Genomic DNA, 22317 nt, shown 5'->3' with positions numbered 1-22317 from the left:
GTAGGAAGAGGAGAAGAGGAAGGAAGAGGGGTAGAAGAGGTAGAAGGAAGGTGTAGGGTGGAGGGAGGAGAGGATGTAGATAAGAGAAGGAGAGGAAGGTTAGGAAAGTAAAAGAAGGTAGAAGAGGGAAGAGTGTTAAAAAGGGGGGTGATGATTGGGCAAGCCTGACTAATTGTATATAACTGTACATTGGATGAGCTGTTTGACATGATTGTAAAAATAAAACTCTTTTATGAAAAAAAAAAAGTAAAAAAAAAAGAAACCTCTGATGATCACGCTGCTCAGCTGGGCATGGGGGGTGGGGGCATGGATTTTTGCTACCGGTTCTCCAAACCACCCACCGCCATTGCTACCAGATTGGGCGATCCGGTCCGAACCGGCAGCATTTCACCCCTGCAGCAAACCTAATCCTTGACTTTCAACCGTTCCCTTAGTGACCATTCAAACATACAACGGCACTGAAAAAAAGTTTACTTATGGCCATGTTTCACCCTTATGACCGTTGTAGCATCCCCGTGGTCACGTGATCAAAATTCAGACGCTTGGCTACGGATTCATATTTACGACGGTCGCAATGTCCCGAGGAATCATGCGGTTCCCCTTTTGAGACCTTCTGACAAGCAAAGTCAAGGGGAAAGCCGGATTTACTTAACAATCATGCAGATAATGCCCTTAACAGCGGTGGCAGGAAAGGTCGTAAAATGGAGCAAAACTCACTAAATAAATTTCTCACTTAAGCAACCTATATTTTGGTCATAAGTCGAGGACTACCTGTGTTTTTGTCCCTAACGTCCCTAACTGAAATGATTGGGTTTATGTTGCCTACAATATCATATATTATGTGCGATATATGCAATAGTGTATATATTTTGTTTTTGTTTATTTATTCAATTTATTTGCCATCCCATCTCAACCTTAAAGCAATATATTTGATTTGTGATATATAGAACAAATTGGTTTCTTCACTTGCTAGAGGCAGATCAAAATGAGCTGATGCGGTTTTTCGTTTTAACTAAGTTTTTCACAGAAACCCAGACCCGTTGGCTTTTGTGTTCGCATGTATTTACACCTTGGCTTAAAAATTTGCACACTGTCGCGGGAAAAGAAAGCTCCCAGAATTGCTAAGAATAAGTCTTCTGTCTGAATTATTATTCATGTGTTTTCTCGGCTGACTGAATTAATGAAGGATGAGCATTGTACCAAGCATTGTACGTACATCATTCTCTACAGAAAGAAAGTCACCATTTGATAAGGTTCATCGAATGAATCTCTCCGAAAACATTGGAAACCTTGAACTGATTTTTTTTATGATGCAGGCAAAGAATCGCAGAATAACCATCTGAAATCTTAAGAGAAGAGAAATCAGAATAGAATAGAATAGAATAGAATAGAATAGAATAGAATAGAATAGAATAGAACACTACACAACACAACACTGTGGAATAGAATATAGAAAAGAGAAGAGAAGAGACAGGAGAGGAGAGGAGAGGAGAGGAGAGGAGAGGAGAGGAGAGGAGAGGAGAGGAGAGGAGAATAGAATAGAATAGAATAGAATAGAATAGAATAGAATAGAATAGAATAGAATAGAATAGAATAATAAATATAGAATAGAATAGAATAGAATAGAATAGAATAGAATAGAATAGAATAATGAATAGAATAGAATAGAATAGAATAGAATAGAATAGAATAGAATAGAATAGAATAGAATACTACACAACACAACACTGTGGAATAGAATATAGAAAAGAGAAGAGAGGAGAGAGGAGAGGAGAGGAGAGGAGAATAGAATAGAATAGAATAGAATAGAATAGAATAGAATAGAATAGAATAGAATAGAATAGAATAATAAATATAGAATAGAATAGAATAGAATAATAAATATAGAATAGAATAGAATAGAATAGAATAGAATAGAATAGAATAGAATAGAATAGAATAGAATAGAATAGAATAGAATAGAATAATAAATATAGAATAGAATAGAATAGAATAGAATAGAATAGAATAGAATAGAATAGAATAGAATAGAATAGAATAGAATAGAATAGAATAGAACACTACACAACACAACACTGTGGAATAGAATATAGAAGAGAGAAGAGAGGAGAGGAGAGGAGAGGAGAGGAGAGGAGAATAATGGAAAATGAATAGAATAGAATAGAATAGACTTTAGGAAAAACCCTTCCATACTTCCACCTCTCACAATACTTGACAACACAGTATCAACAGTAGAAACCTTCAAATTTCTGGGTTCTATCATATCGCAAGATCTCAAATGGACAGCTAACATCAAAAACATCATTAAAAAAGGACAACAAAGAATGTTCTTTCTGCGCCAACTCAGTAAGCTCAAACTGCCCAAGAAGCTGCTGATCCAATTCTACAGAGGAATTATTGAGTCTGTCATTTGCACCTCTATAACTGTCTGGTTCGGTTCTGCAACCCAACAAGAAAAACACAGACTTCAGAGGATAATTAGAACTGCAGAAAAAATAATTGCTACCAACTTGCCTTCCATTGAGGACCTGTATACTGCACGAATCAAGAAGAGGGCCGTGAAAATATTTACAGACCCCTCGCATCCTGGACATAAACTGTTTCAACTCCTACCCTCAAAACGACGCTATAGAGCACTGCACACCAGAACAACTAGACACAAGAACAGTTTTTTCCCGAAGGCCATCACTCTGCTAAACAAATAATTCCCTCAACACTGTCAGACTATTTACTGAATCTGCACTACTATTAATCGTTTCATAGTTCCCATCACCAATCTCTTTCCACTTATGACTGTATGACTATAACTTGTTGCTGGCAATCCTTATGATTTATATTGATATATTGATCATCAATTGTGTTGTAAATGTTGTACCTTGATGAAGGTATCTTTTCTTTTATGTACACTGAGAGCATATGCACCAAGACAAATTCCTTGTGTGTCCAATCACACTTGGCCAATAAAATTCAATAAAATTCAATTCTAATAGAATAGAATAGAATAGAATAGAATAGAATAGAATAGAATAGAATAGAATAGAATAGAATATGGGACAAGATGGGACAGAGTAGAGTAGAGTAGAATAGAATAGAATAGAATAGAATAGAATAGAATAGAATAGAATAGAATAGAATAGAATAGAATAGAATAGAATAGAACAGAACAATGAACAGAATAGAATAGCAGAGTTGGAAGGGACCTTGGAGGTCTTCTAGTCCAACCCCCTGAATGACATCTATTTTGTGATGAAATTTCGGAAAAGGAGCAAAAGTGTTAAGATATTTAATTTAACAGCTGGAACAGTCAAGTGTATTATAATGAGCCAGAACACACAGTTGTAGTTGCTTGATTGGAGAGGGCGGGCTCCTGCATGAGGCAATCTACATCCTGATTGGCTGCTGGATGTAAAGGGGGCGTTTCCCTTTTTTCCCACCTTTTTCTTTTCAGTGTTCTGTATGCTGTTCTGTGATTTACCTCACGATTTACCTCACGATGTAGCAATGTGCCTGACTATCTTGTTTGATGCAACTATAAATATATAGAAAGTATTTGTTTCTCTCAAACTACAAGTTCGTGTCAGTGTCCCTGACGTCCTTTGGACACCGGCTGCGCAATTCCCTAACAAACAGGATTCCCTGCGCTTCGGGGTTTTTTTTTGTGTGTGTGGGTTTTTTTGAGCGCTTCAGTTACTCTAACGCAGACTTAACGAAACGTGACAAAATACCCTGTGGAAAAATTAATTGATAGCGAAGTCCGACACTGTCGACGCTCCACCATAAATTTATACGGAGATGCTAAAATTTTTAAAAAAACCATCTTTGAATAACGCTTGCCTAGCCAGGGCCTTTATTGAGCATGAACGTTTAATTATTTGCGCATTGTAGACAGTGCCCGTTTGCTAATTAGATCACAAAAACACCGCAGTTGATGAGGCACACTTAATGGTCAGTTAACGAGCCACTCGGAGCAACGAGGAACACGTACATACAGCGAGAACATGCCAAATGCACACCAAAGGAGTAAGACCCATTTGGGCAGGAGAAGGAGAAAGAAGCTTGGTTGAAGCTACACAAAATGTCCAAATACAGTATTTTATGCAAAGAAGGACTTGGAGAGAGAGTTTAATGAAAAGAAGGACTAGGGATGACACGGTAGTAGTCTTCCAATGTTTGAGGAATTGCCACACAAAAAAGCCGGGGGGTGTCAACCTATATTCTTCAAAGAACCTGAAGGCAGGAGAAGAAGCAATGGATAGAAAGTAATCAAGGAGAGAAGCAACCTAGAACTAAGGAGGAATTTCCTGACAGTGAGAACAATTAATCAGTGGAACGACTTGCCTCCAGAAGTTGCGAATGCTCCAACACTGGAAATTTTTAAGAAGATGTTGGATAACCATTTGTCTGAAGTGGTGTAGGATTTCCTGCCTGGGCAGGGGGTTGGACTAGAAGACCTCCAAGGTCCCTTCCAACTCTGTTATTCTGTTATATTTTCCATTTAAAGAAGAGATTCTACGGAGATTCTAGTGTCATCCAGGTCAGGGGATGTCCCAAAGGTGCTTTTTGAAGGGGCAACTGGCCTTCCTTTGTTTTTCTTTGAAGAGGCTTCGCTTCTCATCCAAGAAGCTTCTTCAGTTTTGACTGAATGGCGGGGAATGGCTTGGGGGAATTTGCAATCAGTTAGAACTGAAGAAGCTTCTTGGAGGAGAACAAGAACTTCTGGAGGGAAGCCATTCCACTGGTTGACTTTTCTCACCATTAGGAAATTTCTCCTTAGTTCCAGGTTGCTTCTCTCCTTGATTAGTTTCCACCCATTGCTTTTTGTCCTGCCCTCAGGTGCTTTGGAGAATAGTTTGACTCCCTCTTCTTTGTGACAGCCCCTGAGATATTGGAAGACTGTTATCATGTCTCCCCTAGTCCTTCTTTTCATTAAAGTAGACATACCCAGTTCCTGCAACCATTCTTCTTACGTTTTAGCCTTCAGCCCCCTAATCATTCTTGTTGCTCTTCTCTGCACTCTTTCTAGAGTCTCCACATCTTTTTTGGCATTGTGGCGACCAAAACTGGATGCAATATTCCAAGTGTGGCTGTACTAAGGCTTTGTAAATTCTTCTCTTCTGTAGTCCTCACTATCTGTTCACCAAGCAGATACCTCTGGACCTAAATATTCTCCCAGCATATCTGTTGTGTCTCGTCCAATCTCACCTCAGCCGGGGTCTTCTTATCTGCTTCCGAACACGGAGGAATGTTCTAGTATGCCTCCCGGCCCCAGCCCTGGCTCCATGCCCAGACAGGCTGAAGAGGAAGAAATACCTCCAGCCCCCAGCTCTGGCTCCATGCCCAGGCAAACGGAGCAACTAGACCCCTCCCCCTCCTCCACAGCATGTGAGCCTGAGGGAGGTCAATTACCAACAGCTGCCGACTGGAGTGACCCTTGCGTCAGAAGACTTGATAGGCGGAGGCAACAGAAGGAAGGGAGGGGCAGGCCTGGATAAGTGCTGAGTCATGGAGCCACACCCCATGGCCTATATAAAGGACCTGCTTTCTGGCATTCTCTGAGTCAGGCAAAGTCTAAACATACCTTGCTGAAGTCACTTTCTGGTCTCCTGCCTGCCCTGAGGACTTTGCTAGGACTTTGGCAGAACTGCAGAGGCACGCCTGATTGGGATTTCCCTGACCCGGCCGTCAGCGGAGGAGTGGGACACGACAATATCAGAAAGCAATGAGATCAAGATTTTCCAACAGAGTTTCATCATTAACTGAAGTTATTTTGATTTGAATGGTTTTAATGGAATCGTGTGTGTGTGTGTGTATGTGTGTGTGTTGCTCTGTAATTTGCAATTTTAATTGCTCTAAGCCATTTTGACTGTGGTGTAAACAGCCCAGCACGATGCAAATCTAATAAATCAATAACTATCCCTAGCTTTCCAATCTACCCTAACTCATCTGACATCACCCAAAGGAATTGTAGAGAGCCATAATTGCCTAACTGTGCAAGCTGATGAGATTTTGGAAGCAGAATCCTAAATTACACCTAGTGTAGGGCCCCACTACTATTCTTTGCAAGCTCCTGGGATGAGGAATGTTTCCCCTGTTAAGATTTTAGGACTCCCTTTGTTAGACCAACAAGATACAAACACAACTGTGTATTGATATATTACCTGCTCCAGCACTGACATTTTGGATTCCAGTGAATCAACCTATGATCTTCCAAAAAATGCAGATGCTCCTTGACTTACAACCACAGTTGAGCCCAAATGTTCAGTTGCTAAGAGAGACCATTGTTAAGTGAGTTTTACCCCTTTCCACCTTCGTCCTTGCCACAGTTGCTGAATCCCTACAGCTGCGAAGTTAGGAATGCGGTTGTTAAGCAAATCTGCCTTCCTCAGTCTCTTGGCTGGACAGGAGGTCACAAAAAGGAGATCACATGACACACACACCCCAGGACACTGCAACCGTCATAAATATGAGCCAGTTGCCAAGCGTCCGAATTTTAATCATGTGAGCACGGGGATGCTGTGATGGACGTAAGCATGTGAAAACTGGTCATAAGTCACTTTTTTAAATGTCATTGTACCTTGGAACAGTTCCAGAACAAATGGTTGTAAGTGAAGGACTACCAATAAGGCGTTTCTAAAATTATATGCATGAGGACTAGTGAACAATGGTAGATAGCTGCTTCAAAAAAAGAGAGTCATCCAAGACATGCCTTGTTGTTGTGACCCAGGCCCAAGTAGGTAGTAGGAAACTCAGTCCGTGAAAATAAAACAAACAAACTTTATTCGAACAGCTGGGAATTACTTCATTCCCAGCTTCGTTCCACTAAATTAAAGCAAATTCCTCCCAATACAAATTCCTCAGTCCTATCGCAAACCTTGGTCCAATTAGGCAAACTGCCAAAGGCCTTTCTTGGCAAATGTTCAGAAGTCACAAAAATAAATGCAAGATATAGACGAAGCAGAAGATAAAGCTACCAACATTGTTTTCCGGCAAAGCCCAAATGCCGTTGCTGGTCTGTTTTAAGCCTTATGGGAGGGGCCAATCATCTCTTGGTCTTACTCCCGAGTCGTCCTCTCTGCTTGTGCTGCTCTTGCCTTCTGGCAGCTCTTCTCATGCATGCATTAGGAACAGGCTCTTCCTCTTCCTCTGCCTCTCTACTATCAGTCTCTGGAGGCTCTGGAGTCCGCACTTCACCCCCCGATGGTCCTGGCCCCACCTCAGCCTCATCACTGTCTGACTCTGTTGCCAGCTCCACAGGCTGCTGGCGGACCACAACACTTTGTTCTATTTAAGAGGAATGTATTATCTGGTCATTTAACAGAATAACAGAGTTGGAAAGGACCTTGGAGGTTTTCTAGTCCAGCCCTCTGTTCAAGCAGGAGACCCTATACCAGTGATGGCGAACCTTTTCAGCACCGAGTGCCCAAACCAGAATGCACTCATTTGCGTGCATGTGTTGGAGTGCCCGGAAACCCGTCTTCCAATTTTTGGCGTTCCGGCCCACGCAAAGAATAGAATAGAATAGAATAGAATTTTTATTGGCCAAGTGTGATTGGACACACAAGGAATTTGTCTTGGTGCATATGCTCTCAGTGTACATAAAAGAAAAGATACGTTCATCAAGGTACAACAAAGACCAACATGCGTGCCAGAAATCAGAAGATCAGCTGGCAACGGCATACATGCCCACAGAGAGGGTTCTGCATGCCACCTCTGGTCTGCATGCCATAGGTTCGCCATCACGTCCCTGTACCATTTTCGACAAATGGTTGTCCAATCTCTTCTTAAAAGCCTCCAGTTATAAAACGCCCACAACTTCTGGAGGCAAGTCATTCCACTGGTTAATTATCCTCACCGTTAGGAAGTTTCTCCTTAATTCCAGGTTGCTTCTCTCCTTGATGAGTTTCCATCCGTTGTTTCTTGTCTTGTCTTGTTGTTGGTGCTTTGGGAAATAAGTTGACACCCCCCCCCCTCTTCTTTGTGGCAGCCCCTCAAATATTGGAACACTGCTATCCTTTCAATCCCAGTTCTTCTATTCACTAGACTACACTGGATTATTTGTCAACCAACAGGTCCATCTCTTCTACCTTTTGTTCTCTTTGTCTCAGTTCCATTGAGAGACAGCATCTCTCATTTCCTGGACAGGCAGCCTAATGCAAAGAAACTTGCTGCTGCCAGACACTATCCTAAGTCCGTGCCTTTGGCACCTGATTAAATATTAGGGTTTTGTTTTGTTTCTTTCTAATCCAACAATAAAACTAGTCTTTGACCAAACAAAGTCTGCAGACGGTAAGTCCATTAATAAATATGCAGCAACTTTTGTCGCTGGCCGAGTTCCAGCATTTTAAATCGATGCCTATGAATAAGTCACGATCTGAATCGGTGGCGCATTAACACCTGCAGATCATGTTGCAACCAGGAAAGGATTGAGCCTAGGTACCCGTGGTTCCCCACAGGCTGTTCTGACCCAGCTCCCCAAACACGACAAACCTCTGTAGTTGAAGCAATGATTCCTTTATTAGGAGCGCCGGCAGCCCCAGCAAAAAGTTTCTCCCTCTCTCTCACAGGCTAACATGTCTGGAGATAAAGAGTTGTCTGCCACATCTGTTCATCTCCACCTCCTGCCTTTTATCCCCAGAGCTAGGGTGGAGCTTCGCTAGCAGCAGTGGGTATTCCATCCCAAGGACCAGCCCATAGATTTCCACTGCTCTCCTCTCCTCTGCCTTCTGTACATCCGTACATCAGGCACTGGACCCAGCTGTTTCTCCTCTTTCTCATCAGCCACCTCCAGACCTGGGGGCTGTTGGCTCTCCATCTGAGGGCTGACGGACAGCCCAGGCTCCGCCTCTTCCTCCATCTCTCCCTCTCTCTCTCTCTCTCTCTCTCTCTGCCAGCTCCATTCCCTCTTCCCCCTCGGAGCTCTCAGGTTGCCTTGATGCAGACCCCGACTCCCACACCACCACCACCTCCTCCTTTGATTTGGCTGCTGGAGGGGCTGGCAACCAACAGGCCACAACAGAGATGAGAAATACAGGAAGGCTTTCAAAATCAGAAATGCCAGACCATTATCTCCATCCAGGACCGAATGCATTAGAAAATCTGTCCTTGGGACATGTTGGATGGGGTTTTTTTGCAAAAACAAAAACAGCTTCCACATTCAAGATTTATTTTTAAAACGTGGAAGCGTTTTTATATTTGGAGAGTGTGGATTTGCAAGCACGGGTGAACAATGAAGGCACACAAAAGCACCAAAACAAGACACTTAAAAGCCAAGAAAGCGGTTTGGAAAACCATCCGGAAACACCTGTGTGGATACTGCAACCATCCTAATACAAAACTAGTTGCCTGTTGTGACTCAGGCCCAAGTAGGTAGTAATAAACTTAGTCCGTGGAAAAACAAACTTTATTCAAACAGCTGGGAATTACTTCATTCCCAGCGTCGTTCAACTCAAAGTAAAGCAAATGCCTCCCAACACAAATTCCACAGTTATCTCACAAACCTTGGTCCAATTAGGCAAACTGCCAAAGGCCCTTCCTGGCAAGCATCCAGAAGCCACAAAAATAAAGATGTATACAAAGCAGAAGATGAAGCAGAAGACGCAGCTACAATGTTGTTTTCTGGCAAAGCTGAAACACCGTTGCTGGTCTGTTTTAAGCCTTATGGGAAGGGCCAACCATCTCTTGGCCTTACTCCCGAGTTGTCCTCTCTGCTTGAGCTGCTCTTGCCTTCTGGCAGCTCTTCTCATGTGTGCATTAGGAACAGGCTCCTCCTGTTCCTCTGCCTCACTACTGTCAGGCTCTGGAGGCTCTGGAGTCTGCACCTCATTCCCCGATGGCTCTGCCCCCACCTCAGCCTCATCGCTGTCCGACTCCATTGCCAGCTCCATAGGCTGCTGACGGAGCCAAACATCGGACTATTGTTCACGTGACCATATGGATGCTGCAATGGTCGTAAGTGTGAAAAATGGCCGTAAGTCAGGGTTTTTTTCAGTCCCATTATTAACTTGGTACAGTCATGAAATGAATGAATGGTCATAAGCTGAGGATCCCTTGGGAAGGCTTGTCTCAAATGGTGTGAAGGAGCACGACGGTATGAAGCTGCTTCAAAACAGAAGGGTATCCAAAGCCAGCCTTCTTATATTTCAGAGGAATGTAAAGGTAATCCTCGACTTACGACCACAACTTTGAACGGTCGCTAAACAAACGGTTGAGAACTACCTGTAAAACGATCCTCTGTTCCATTTTTAACAAAAGGACTTTAGTAAAAAAAAAAAAGTCATCTACAGGTCATCCTTGACTTACAATGGTTCACTTAGTGACTGTTCGAAGTTATAAAGGCACTGAAAAAAAAGTGCTTAGGTCCGTTTTTTGCACTTACGACTGTTGCAGCCTCCATGATCAAAACTCATATTCTTGGCAACTGACTCATATTTATGACAGTTGGCAGTGTCCCGTGTGTGTGTGTGTGTGTGTGTGTGTGTGACATGATCCCCTTTTGTGATCTTCCGACAAGCAAAATCAACAAGGAAAACTAGATTCACTTATTGACCAGGTTACTAACTGAGCAACCGCAGTGATTCACTTAACAACTGTGGCAAGAAAGGTCATAAAATCGGGAGGGGCAGTGAAACTGACTTAACAAATGTCTTGCCTAGCAACATACCTTTTGGGCACAATTGTGGTCAAATGTTGAGGATTATCTATATTATGCTAGTGTTTCCCCAAAAATAAAACCTGGTATTATATAAACATTTGCTCCCAAAATTTATTATTTTATTTTATTGTTTATATTTATATACCGCCCTATCTCCCAAAGGACTCAGGGCGGTTTACAGGCATTTAAAAACAAGAAATACAATAAATACAATTCTAAAAACAATTAAAAAACTTATTCAAAAGCCTTAATTAAAAATATAAAAATTAAAACCCAAGATAAAACCCATAAACTAAAATCTAACTCAGTCCTGCGCAATTAAATAGATATGTTTTAAGCTCATGCGGAAGGTCCGAAGGTCCGGAAGCTGACGAAGTCCTGGGGCAGTTCATTCCAGAGGTGGGAGCCCCACAGAGAAAACCCTTCCTGGGCGTGCGCCAGGCAACATTGCCTCGCTGACGGCACCCTGAGGAGTCCCTCTCTGTGAGAGCGCACGGGTCGGTGAGAGGTATTCGGTAGCAGCAGGCGGTCCCGTAGATAACCCGGCCCTATGCCATGGGCGCTTTAAAGGTGGTCACCAAAACCTTGAAGCGCACCGGAAGGCCACAGGCAGCCAGTGCAGTCTGCGCAGGATAGGTGTTATCACGGAGCCACGAGGGCTCCTCTATCACCCGCGCAGCCGCATTCTGGACTAACTGCAGCCTCGGATGCCCTTCAAGGAGCCCCATGTGAGAGCATTGCAGTAATCCAGGCGAGGCGTCACGAGTGCGTGGTGACTGTGCACAGGGCATCCCGGTCCAGAAAGGCGCAACTGGCGCAGGCGAACCTGGTAAACGCTCTCCTGGAGACGGCCGTCAAATGATCTTCCAAACACACCCGTCCACCCAGGAGCCCGCCTTGGTTGCCCACCCCCTCCATCGGGGCCAATGCCCCCCCACCGATGGTCAGCCGCGGATTTAGCTGACTGTACCGGGATGCCGGCATCCACAGCCACTCTGTCTTGGAGGGATTGAGCTTGAGCCTGTTTCTCCCCATCCAGACCCGTACGGCCTCCAGACACCGGGACAGCACTTGATAACCGTTGGGGTGGTCCGCGTGGAAAGGTACAGCTGGGTGTCATCCGCATACAGCTGATACCTCACCGAAACCACTGATGATCTCACCCAGCGGCTTCATGTAGATGTTAAACAGAAGGCGAGAGGATCGACCCTGCGGCACCCCACAAGTGAGGCGCCTCGGGGTGACCTCTGCCCCTGTCAACACCGACTGTGACCGGTCGGAGAGATAGGAGGAGAACCACCGATAAGCGGTGCCTCCCACTCCCAATCCCTCCAGCCGGCGCAGCAGGATACCATGGTCGATGGTATCGAAAGCCGCTGAGAGGTCTAATAGGACCAGGGCAGAGGAACAACCCCTATCCTGGCCCTCAGAGATCATCCTGCGACCAAAGCCGTCTCTGTGCTGTAACCGGGCCGGAAACCGGACTGGAACAGGTCTAGATAGACGGTTTCATCCAGGTGCAGGGGAAACTGATATGCCACCATACTCTCTACAACCTTCGCCGCGGCGGGTTGGAGACTGGACGATAATTACCTAAAACAGCGGGTCAGGAAGGCTTCTTAAGGAGGGTCTCACCACCGCCTCTTTCAAGGCGGCGGAAGACACCCTCCACCAAAGAAGCGATCGTAAGCGCCTGGAGCCAGCGTCGTGTCACCTCCTGAGTGGCCAGCACCAGCCAGGAGGGGCACGGGTCCAGTAAACACGTGGTGGCATTCAGTCTACTCAACAACCTGTCCATGTCCTCGGGAGCCACAGGGTCAAACTCATCCCAGACAATGTCACCAAGACCACCCTCGGACGCCTCACCCGAGTCACTGCAATCTTGGTCCAACCCGTCCCGAGCTGAGCGATTTTATCGTATAGATAACCGTTAAACTCCTCAGCACGTCCTGCAGCGGGTCATCCCGCTCCCCTGGTGAAGAAGGGCAGTCACCCGGAACAGGGCGGCTGGGCGGTTATCTGCCGACGCAATGAGGGAGGAGGCGTAGCAACGCCTCGCTTCCCTCAATGCCACTAGGTAAGTCCTTGTATAGGACTTCACTAGTGTCCCATCAGCCTCTGAACGGCTAGACCTCCAGGAACTCTCTAGGCGTCTTCTCCGGCGCTTCATCCCCCTCAGCTCCTCGGAGAACCAGGGAGCCGGTTGGGACCTGCGCCGGGTCAGAGGCCGCAAAGGCACGACACGATCTAAGGCCCCCGCCGCGGCCCGTTCCCAGGCCGCAACAAGTTCCTCAGACGTGCCGTGAGCCAGACCCTCAGGGAATTTTAAATCGACACATTAAAAGACACATTAGGGCTTATTTTCTGGTTAGGTCTTATTTTCGCGGAAATACAGTACTAAATATATCCATCTGGCTGACGATCTTAACTAGGGCTTAATTTTGGGGTTGGGTTTATATTAAGAACATCCTTTAAAAACCATGCTAGGGCTTATTTTCTGGTAGGGTCTTATTTTGGGGAAAATATGGTACTGTTCTGTCTCCTTCCCCACTTCAGACCCATGAGCTGGCCTTCAGCCAGTGGATTCACGGCTCTTATCAGTCCTGGCAGAGAAATCGCAGCTGCCTGCCAAAGTTCAAACAAATGACTCACGTAGCAAGACTTTCAGCTCTTTTTGAAACGGAGCAGCTAAACTTTGCTTCCCGTGGAGTGAGAGCAGTCCCAAAGCTCCTTATATATCCTGTGGGGTGGGGCTCCTGCCCCACCCTTCCTTTTGATGACGCCGCCTCGCTAATCTTCTGAAGTGTGGGTCAAGCCAAGCTTGATTATTATTATCAGCTGGGTCTGAAGGCATAGCCTGGGGAAGGGAGGAATCAGGGAATGACGGCCTCATTACGTCCTCCGACTGGTCTGGTTCTGGCTCCTGGAGCCGAGCCAAAGGAATTGGTGCTCCCAAGGTAAGCCTTACCGGCCCTTCCCCCTCACTCTCGGAGTCACTTTTGGGCAAAGGGCCAGGTTCGGGGGCTGGAGTCACAACAGGTACTAAATACATCCATCTGGCTGACGATCTTCACTGGGGCTTATTTTTCCGGTTTTCTGGTTGGGTCTTCTTTTCGAGGAAACACGGTAGTAGCCGTCCTTGCTAGAGAAAAGCCCAGGGAAGTGTCACTTACCTGCATGAGGTCATCCACCCCACTGGCTGTTCTCACCAACCGCACGAGGTCTTCCTGCATCATGTCCACCCACCGTTTTATCCTACAGAAATGGAAGAGAAAGAGAAGACATCATCAGATCAATGGTGCACAGCTAGGAAGATCAGAGGGACGCGGGAAGCCTGACAGATTATTTTCCCCTGGGGGAAGACTGAGGCAGAGGTCGCTTTGATAGTGCTGTGAAGCTGCTCCGGTCCCATTTTTCTATTCCGTTCTTCTTCTGCTCGCTCAGCTTCTCCCATAAAAACTTGACAAGTTTGGACGTGAGCTAATCTGCATTTTTAGATTCAGTCAGATCTCTTTTCCTAGTAGACTATAGGATCACTACAGCTAAAGGCAGCAAAATATGGTCTGTCAGCTGTAAGAACATGGCAGTGAAAAGTCAAAGGAATTTTATTAAAAATGTCCTTCCTTCCTTCCTTTCCTTCCTTTCTTCCTTCCTTCCTTCCCTTCCTTCCTTCCTTCCTTCCTTTCCTTCCTTTCCTTCCTTCCTTCCTTCCTTCCCTTCCTTCCTTCCTTCCTTTCCTTCCTTCCTTCCTTCCTTCTTCCTCTTACTTTTTATCTTCCTTCCTTTCTTCCTTCCTTTCTTTCTTTCTTTCCTTCCTTCCTTTCTTTCCTTCCTTCCTTCCTTCCTTCCTTCCTTCCCTTCCTTCCTTCCTTCCTTTCCTTCCTTCCTTCCTTCCTTCCTTTCCTTCCTTCCTTCCTTCCTTCCCTTTCTTCCTTTCCTTCCTTTCTTCCTTCCTTTCCTTCTTTCCTTCCTTCCTTCCTTCCCTTCCTTCCTTCCTTCCTTCCTTCCTTCCCTTCCTTCCTTCCTTCCTTCCTTCCTTTCCTTCCTTTCTTCCTTCCTTCCTTCTCTCATATTTCCTTACTTTTCTCCTTCTCATTTCTCTTCTTTCTTTTTTCTTTTTTTTCCTCATTCCTTTTCCATCTCTCCTTCCTTCCTTCGTTCCTTCTCTCACAGATTTCCTTTCTTTTCTTTTTCCCTTTCTCATTTTCCTTCTTTCTTTTTCCTCTTTTCCCTCATTCCTTTTCTTCCTACCTCCTTCCTTCCTTCCTTCCCTCTCACAGCCTTCCTTCCTTCTTTCTTTTCCTTTCCCATTTCTCTCTTTCCCCTTCCCTTCCCCTTCTCCTCCCTCCCTCCCTCCCTCCCTCCCTTCCTTCCTTCTGAACAATAAAGCGATTTTTTGCATTTAGCAATCTGTCACTTCAAGAATGCCCTGGTATTGATGTCGGTTTAAATCAGAAAATAATGTCTCTGTAAATCATTGGCAGAAAGTGATTAATTTATTCTATCTAATAAATAAGGAGCCAGAAAGGCCAAAATCCTGCCTCATCCTACATCCAACCATCTTATTTTCAGAAATGAAGATAAATGTGGCCTGAGTCACTGGTAAGGGAACAGCAAGCAATTTTTCTGTAACAACAGCATACATTTTGACTTTCTCCTCATCCATCCTAAAATAGAGCTGGGAGCCAAACATTACAGGTAGCCCTTGACTTACAACCATTCATTTAGTGACCATTTGAAGTTATGATGGTACTGAAAATAGGGACTTGTGACCCTTTTTCACGCTTATACCCAGTGGTGGGATTCAAATAATTTAACAACCGGTTCTCTGCCCTAATGATTTCTTCCAACAACTAGTTCACCAAACTGCTCAGAAAGTTAACAACCGGTTCTCTCGAAGTGGTGCGAACTGGCTGAATCCCACCACTGATAATAATAATAATAATAATAATAATAATAATAATAATAATAATAATAATAATAATAATAATAATAATAATAATAATAATAATAATAATAATAATATAATGTTTTAATTTGTATACCGCCCTTCTCCCAAAGGACTCAGGGCGGTGAACAGGCCAATAAAATACAAACAGAAACATACACCATAATTAAAACAACCCTTAAAAAACTGATTCGATATGCCAGAGAATTTAAAATACTATTACACCCCATAAAAAATGACAGGAATTTAAAACCCACAATTAAAATATTTAAAAATTTAAAATCAGGCCAGTCCAGCCATATGAAATAAATAAGTTTTAAGTTCGCTTATGACCCTTGCAGGATCCCTGTGGTTTGGATGCTTGGCAACTGACGGCTGCAGTGTCCCGGGGTCACACAATCCCTTTTGAGACTTTCTGTCCAGCAAAGTCAACGGGGATTCACTTAACAACCGTGTCACTAGCTTAACAATGGCAGGGATTCACTGCACAACTGTGGCCAAAAAGAAAATCATAAAATGGGACAAAGCTCACTTCACTTAACAACGTACATGCGGGGCTCAGTTGTGGTCATACGTTGAGAACGGCTGAACCTGAACTTGGAAAGTGCAGGAGAAGAGCCAGATGCAAACAGCTGCTTTAGTTGTCTCCATCCAGGACAAGGATCAGCAAACTTAAACACTCAAAGAGCCGCAAATGTCTAACCAGAAGCCGCCCCATTCAATTCTGGAGATGACCGGAAGTCCGGTTTCCCCACCATAGAGTCTCCTCCTAGCGCGGTGTCCTTTTTCCACTGCTGACCGGAAGTCTGGTTCCCCCACCATAGAGTCTCCTCCTAGCATGGCATCCTTTTTCCTCTACCTGCCCTAACCGAAAGCCCTATCAACTGCGGAGCCGACCGGCAACAGGGAACCACAGCAGAGGGATGAAAGAGCCACATGAGGCTCCAGAGCCACAGGTTGCTGACCCCCTGATCCAGGACATGCTGGTAAGGTCTTCCACATGACGACGACAGAAAAACGAAGATCTTGACTGTGTTCATTTTTTATTTTTTGCACGCTTCGGCTTTTTGCTTTGCCGTGAAAAGTGGGCATAATTCACAAGTCAAGGACAGCTTGCCCCAGCAGAGGGATGAAAGAGCCACATGAGACTCCAGAGCCACAGGTTGCCGACCCCCTGATCCAGGACATATTGGTAAGGTCTTCCACAGGACGACGACAGAAAAACGAAGATCTTGACTGTGTTCATTTTTTATTTTTTGCACGCTTCGGCTTTTTGCTTTGCCGTGAAAAGTGGGCATAATTCACAAATCAAGGACAGCTTGACGGAAAAGAAGATAGATTCACACAGAAAGGGAGGGAGATGTACACACACACACACATATGGGCATCAAGACTGCATCTGCAATGATATGGGGCAAGGGTTTCCCTTGTGTATTATAACACAAACACACACGCACAGGCACACACACGTGTTGTAGAGAGAAACAAAAGAACTGACCCAGCATGTAAAAAACAAGCAGAGAGGGAAGTAGACCTGCCAGTCTCTATTGGCCCCCCCTGAACCCTTTTAATATGCTGCCATGGATATTCGTCCACAAGAAAGTTAATCTTCAAAAGTGAAATTTTGGGAGGCATCAAGGGAGTTAAATCAAGATCAAAATGTTGGTACAAGCCAGGGGTGAAATGCTCCTAGTTCGGACCGGATCAGCCGATCCGGTAGCGATGGCGAACCGGTAGCAAAAATCCCTGCCCCGCCCCCATGCCCAGCTAAGCCACACAATCATCAGAGTTTTGTTTTTTTTGTTTTTTACTTTTAAAAGCATTTTTTCTTCGGCCGAAAAAATGCTTTTAAAAGTAAAAAAAAAAAGCCTCTGATGATCGCGCGGCTCAGCTGGGATCGTCAGAACCCTTTAAAAGCATTTTTTTCTACAAATGTTTTACACCCTCAGCCGAAGAGGTTGTAAAAAAAAAAAAGCTTTTAAAAGGCTCCTCTGGCGATCCCAGCTGAGTTGCCTGATCGCCAGAACCTTTTAAAAGCATGTTTTCTACAAGCTCTTCGGCCGAAGAGGTTGTAGAAAAAAATGTTTTTAAAAGGTTCTGGCGATCAGGAAACTCAGCTGAGATCGTCAGAACCCTTTAAAAGCCTTTTTTTCCTCTGGTGAGCCCAGCTGAGTTGCCTGATCATCACAGGCTTTTAAAGGTTGCAGAGGTTGCAGAAAAGGTTGCCGAAGAGGTTGCCGAAAAAAATGCTTTTAAAAGTTAAAAAAAAAAAAAGCTGGCCATGCCACCCAGTCACATTACCCCTCCCCAAGTCACGACCACAGAACCTGTAGTAACAAATCTTACATTTCACCCCTGGTAGTGAAGCAGAGGAACAGGAGGAGCCTGTTCTTAATTTTTTTTTTTTTATTTGCATTTATATCCCGCCCTTCTCCGAAGACTCAGGGCGGCTTACACTATGTCAAGCAATAGTCTTCATCCATTTGCATATTATATACAAAGTCAACTTATTGCCCCCCCAACAATCTGGGTCCTCATTTTACCTACCTTATAAGGGATGGAAGGCTGAGTCAACCTTGGGCCTGGTGGGGCTTGAACCTGCAGTAATTGCAAGCAGCTGCTGTTAATAACAGACTGTCTTACCAGTCTGAGCCACAGAGGCCCCTTTTGTGCATGCACAGGTTTTGTGACGTGTGCACGCGCGAGTGAAGCATCTGAACTTCCGAGCCGGTAAGGAAGATAAGTAGATTTCACCCCTGGTATATTTCCTGCTTGAACACGAGAGTTGGACTAGAAGACCTCCAAGGTCCCTTCCAATTCTGTTATTCTGTTATATTTCCTGTTTGAAGAAGATGTCTTATCAAGTCATCCAGGTCATGGTTGTCCCAAAGGTTGAATATGAATGAATGAATGAATGAATATTTTAATTTGTATACCGCCCTTCTCCCGAAGGACTCAGGGCGGTGAACAGGCAGATAAAATACAGATACACACAATAGTTAAAAACATCCCTTAAAAAACTAATTTAAATTTGCCCAAATGTTAAAATAACATACTCCCCCATAAAATTATAAAACTTTAAAAACCCATCAAATTCAATTAAAATTTAAAGATAAAAATCAGGCTAGTCCAGCCATACGAAATAAATAAGTTTTAAGTTCGCGGTTATTTCGTTATTCTGAGCTCAGCCAATATATTAAAAAATAATTTCCATTCAAAACAGACTATTTCCATTTTCAGCGCTTTCCTTTTAAGGAGGCGCGAGGTCTCCTGTTCAAAATCCACATCCCGCTCCTTGCCTTCTATTTTTCCTCATTAAATTGACACACCCGTATGCCGAGTGCAAAATAATTTGTATCATGTACTGTCATAAATATAGGAAGCGATAGGCATGATCAGGGGGGAAAATTGCTATTTAAGCCATTTGGAAAGAGGCCCGTGATAAAGCAGTTAAATGGAAATTACCTCATATACTTAAAAAAAAAATACAGGACTTAATTGAGGCAGGTTTTGCTGCTGGTGCCCGGTTCCTGGAGGTGTTTCATTAAAAGCTCTTAAAACCAGTTATCTACGTGTTGCTAATATGAGGAAAATTAATCAGCCGCTAATCTGGCTCTTATTGCTATGCTCTGAAATCCACTTATGGTGCCTCATATTTAAGCCTCTAGAAATGATGCGCGTACAATAATTCTGAGGGCGGTATTTGAACATGTATTACTGTTGTTTCTATTTAAAACAGTCCTTGGCACCCAAAAGCGCCACCCAAGGCCCAAATTCTTCTTTCGTTGCAGTTTTATTTTTAGCCGCACGGCAAACCTGGCATCCAATTTCGGATTTCAGTCGGGTCTTTTGTAAAGTAAACTAGCATGTGGAAGTGCAAAAAAACAAACTGAGCTAGCAAGGAGGGGTGTCTGTTGGCTGAATTGAGCATGACAATCCCTGATCCGCCTTCAGGCATCAAAAACAGGCTTCGAATTAGAAAAGGAAGCCTTTCCAGTAGAAAATGCTTTTTCTTCAACCTGGGCAACGTTAAGACTTGTGGACCTCAGCTCACAAAATTCCCCAGCCAGAAGGACAGCAGTGTTCCAATTTTTGAGGGGCTGCCCCAAAGAAGAGGAGGTCAACTTCTTCTCCAAAGCACCTGAAGGGCAGGACAAAAAGCCATGGATGGAAACTACTCAAGAAGAGAAGCAACCTAGAACTAAGGATAAATTTCCTGACAGTGAGAATAATTAATCAGTGGAAAAGCTTGCCTCCAGAAGTTGTAAATGCTCCAACACTGGAAGTTTTTAAGAAGAGATCGGGCAACCATTTGTCTATAATGGTAGGGACTCCTGCTAGAACAGGGCTTAGACTAGAAGACCTGCAAGGTCCCTTCCAACTCTAGTAGAGTATAACCATTCGTTAGTGATTGTTTGAAGTTACAACAGCACTGAAAAAGTGACTTAAGACTCGGTCCTCACCCTTATGACCACAGCAGCATCCCCAAACAAAGTCAAATGGGGAGAGCTGGATTCATCTAATGACCATACAAATTTACTTAACAACTGCAGTGCTTTGCTTAATAGTGTGACCAAAAAGTTCATAATAATAATAATAATAATAATAACAACAACAACAACAACAACAACAACAACAACAACAACAACAACAGTTGGAAGGGACATTGGAGGTCTTCTAGTCCAACCCCCTGCCCAGGCAGGAAAACCTACACCACTTCAGACAAATAGTTATAAAACATCTTCTTAAAAATTTCCAGTGTTGGAGCATTCACAACTTCCGCAGGCAGGTTGTTCCACTGACTAATTGTTCTAACTGTCAGGAAATTTCTCCTTAGTTCTAAGTTGCTTCTCTCCTTGATCAATTTCCACCCATTGCTTCTTGTCCTGCCCTCAGGTGCTTTGGAGAATAGCTTGACTCCCTCTTCTTTGGGGCAGCCCCTGAGATATCGGAAGACTGCTATCATGTCTCCCCTAGTCCTTCTTTTTATTAAAGTAGACATACCCAGTTCCTGCAATCGTTCTTCATATGTTTTATCCTCCAGTCCCCTAATCCTCTTTGTTGCTCTTCTCTGCACTCTTTCTAGAGTCTCAACATCTTTTTTACATCGTGGCAACCAAAACTGAATGCAATATTCCAAGTGTGGCCTTACCAAGGCATTATAAAGTGGTACTAACACTTCACGTGATCTTGATTCTATCCCTCTGTTTATGCAGCCCAGAACTGTGTTGGCTTTTTTGGCAGCTGCTGCCCACGGATGGCTCATATCTAAATAGTTGTCCACTAGGACTCCAAGATCCAATGCGATGAATTGGCCCTAGCAAATTGGCCACAACAAATTGCTATAGACCCGTGGGAGTTACCCTCAACATTTTAATATCTGGAAAATTAGCCACAGCGTGCTAATTTCTCAAAATCCAGAGACGAAATGCAATGGCTGAATAAATCTCATTTAACAGGATTTAATGAAATAAGATCACCCTTTTGCATAGGAGCGTTATGCCTGAAAGACTATTATCAGCCCTAAATTCATAGCCTGGCTAATTGATATCTAAGTGAATTTTCTTCAAAACTAATAAGCATTTCATTTTAGATTTGGGGGGGGGGGAGGGAGAAATGAATGAATGAATGAGTGAGTGAGTGAGTGAATGAATGTTTCATATATTTTATTTAGGATTGATATATTCGATATACCGTATTTTTTGGACTATGACACACTTTTCCCTCCAAAAAAAGTTGGTGGAAATGTCTGTGCATCTTATAGAGTGAATATGGCCCTATTTTTGGTCTCCCGAAACCCCTATGTGTCCCATTTTTGCCAAAAACGGGCCCATTTTTTGTGAAAACGGGACATGTGAAGGGTTTGAGAGGCCTGCAGAGTGCTCCTGGGGGCCGGGGAGGACAAACACGGGACGTAGGGGGGGGTTTGGGAGGCTGAAAACGCAAAAATGGGATGCACAGAGGGTTTGGGAGGCCTGCAGAGTGCTCCTGGGGGCCAGGGAGGGCAAAAATGGGATGCATGGGGGGGTTTGGGAGGCTGAAAATGCAAAAATGGGATGCACAGAGGGTTTGGGAGGCCTGCAGTGTGCTCCTGGGGGTCGGGAAGGGCAAAAACCGGATACACGGAAGCCAAATCTATTCTTTTTCTTGTTTTCCTCTTCAAAATCTAGGTGCGTCTTATACTCCGGTACATCTTATACTCCGAAAAATACAGTATTTAGTTTGGGGAATGAAACGCCTGGGAAGTGGCTGGGAAGTGGCTCAACAGGCTAATGCAGTCTGTTATTAACACACAGCTGCCTGCAATTACAATTACTGCAGGTTCGAGTCCCACCAGGCCCAAGGTTACTCAGCCTTCCATCCTTTATAAGGTAGGTAAAATGAGGACCCAGATTGTTGGGGGGGCAATACAAGTTGACTTTGTATATAATGTACAAATGTATGAGACTATTGCCTTACACAATGTAAGCCGCCCTGAGTCTTCGGAGAAGGGCGGGATATAAATTCAAATTAAAAAAAAACGCCTGCAAGAAAAACACCACGTTCAGAATCCCGATTCTCCTGTTTCCATTTTCTTGAAGGCTTCTCTCTTGTTAGAACTTAGATTAAAAGTGAAGCTCAACATCCAACAACGGGAGATCACAGCATCATGGTCACCAGGCGTTTCCTACCCAGGTTAATAACAATTCTGGGTGATGTGAGATGTTATGGGAACACA

The 22317-nt window shown here is 44.1% G+C and overlaps 1 protein-coding gene across 2 annotated transcripts in view; it reads right to left on the bottom strand.

Annotated features, from left to right (window-relative positions):
* CACNA2D1 (calcium voltage-gated channel auxiliary subunit alpha2delta 1) overlaps positions 1 to 22317 on the bottom strand; it is a 394047-nt gene that overhangs the window by 322541 nt on the left and 49189 nt on the right. For both annotated transcript variants that reach the window (XM_058189787.1, XM_058189788.1), the window contains exon 2: positions 13825 to 13906. In XM_058189787.1, the coding sequence (XP_058045770.1) occupies positions 13825 to 13906 (82 nt within the window). The remainder of the gene's footprint in view (positions 1 to 13824; positions 13907 to 22317) is intronic.

Source organism: Ahaetulla prasina, chromosome 7 (genome assembly GCF_028640845.1).
Source record: "Ahaetulla prasina isolate Xishuangbanna chromosome 7, ASM2864084v1, whole genome shotgun sequence".
Classification (NCBI taxonomy): Eukaryota; Metazoa; Chordata; class Lepidosauria; order Squamata; family Colubridae; genus Ahaetulla; species Ahaetulla prasina.
Note: the sequence above shows the minus strand (reverse complement) of the source record. Positions and strands in the feature narration are given on the sequence as shown.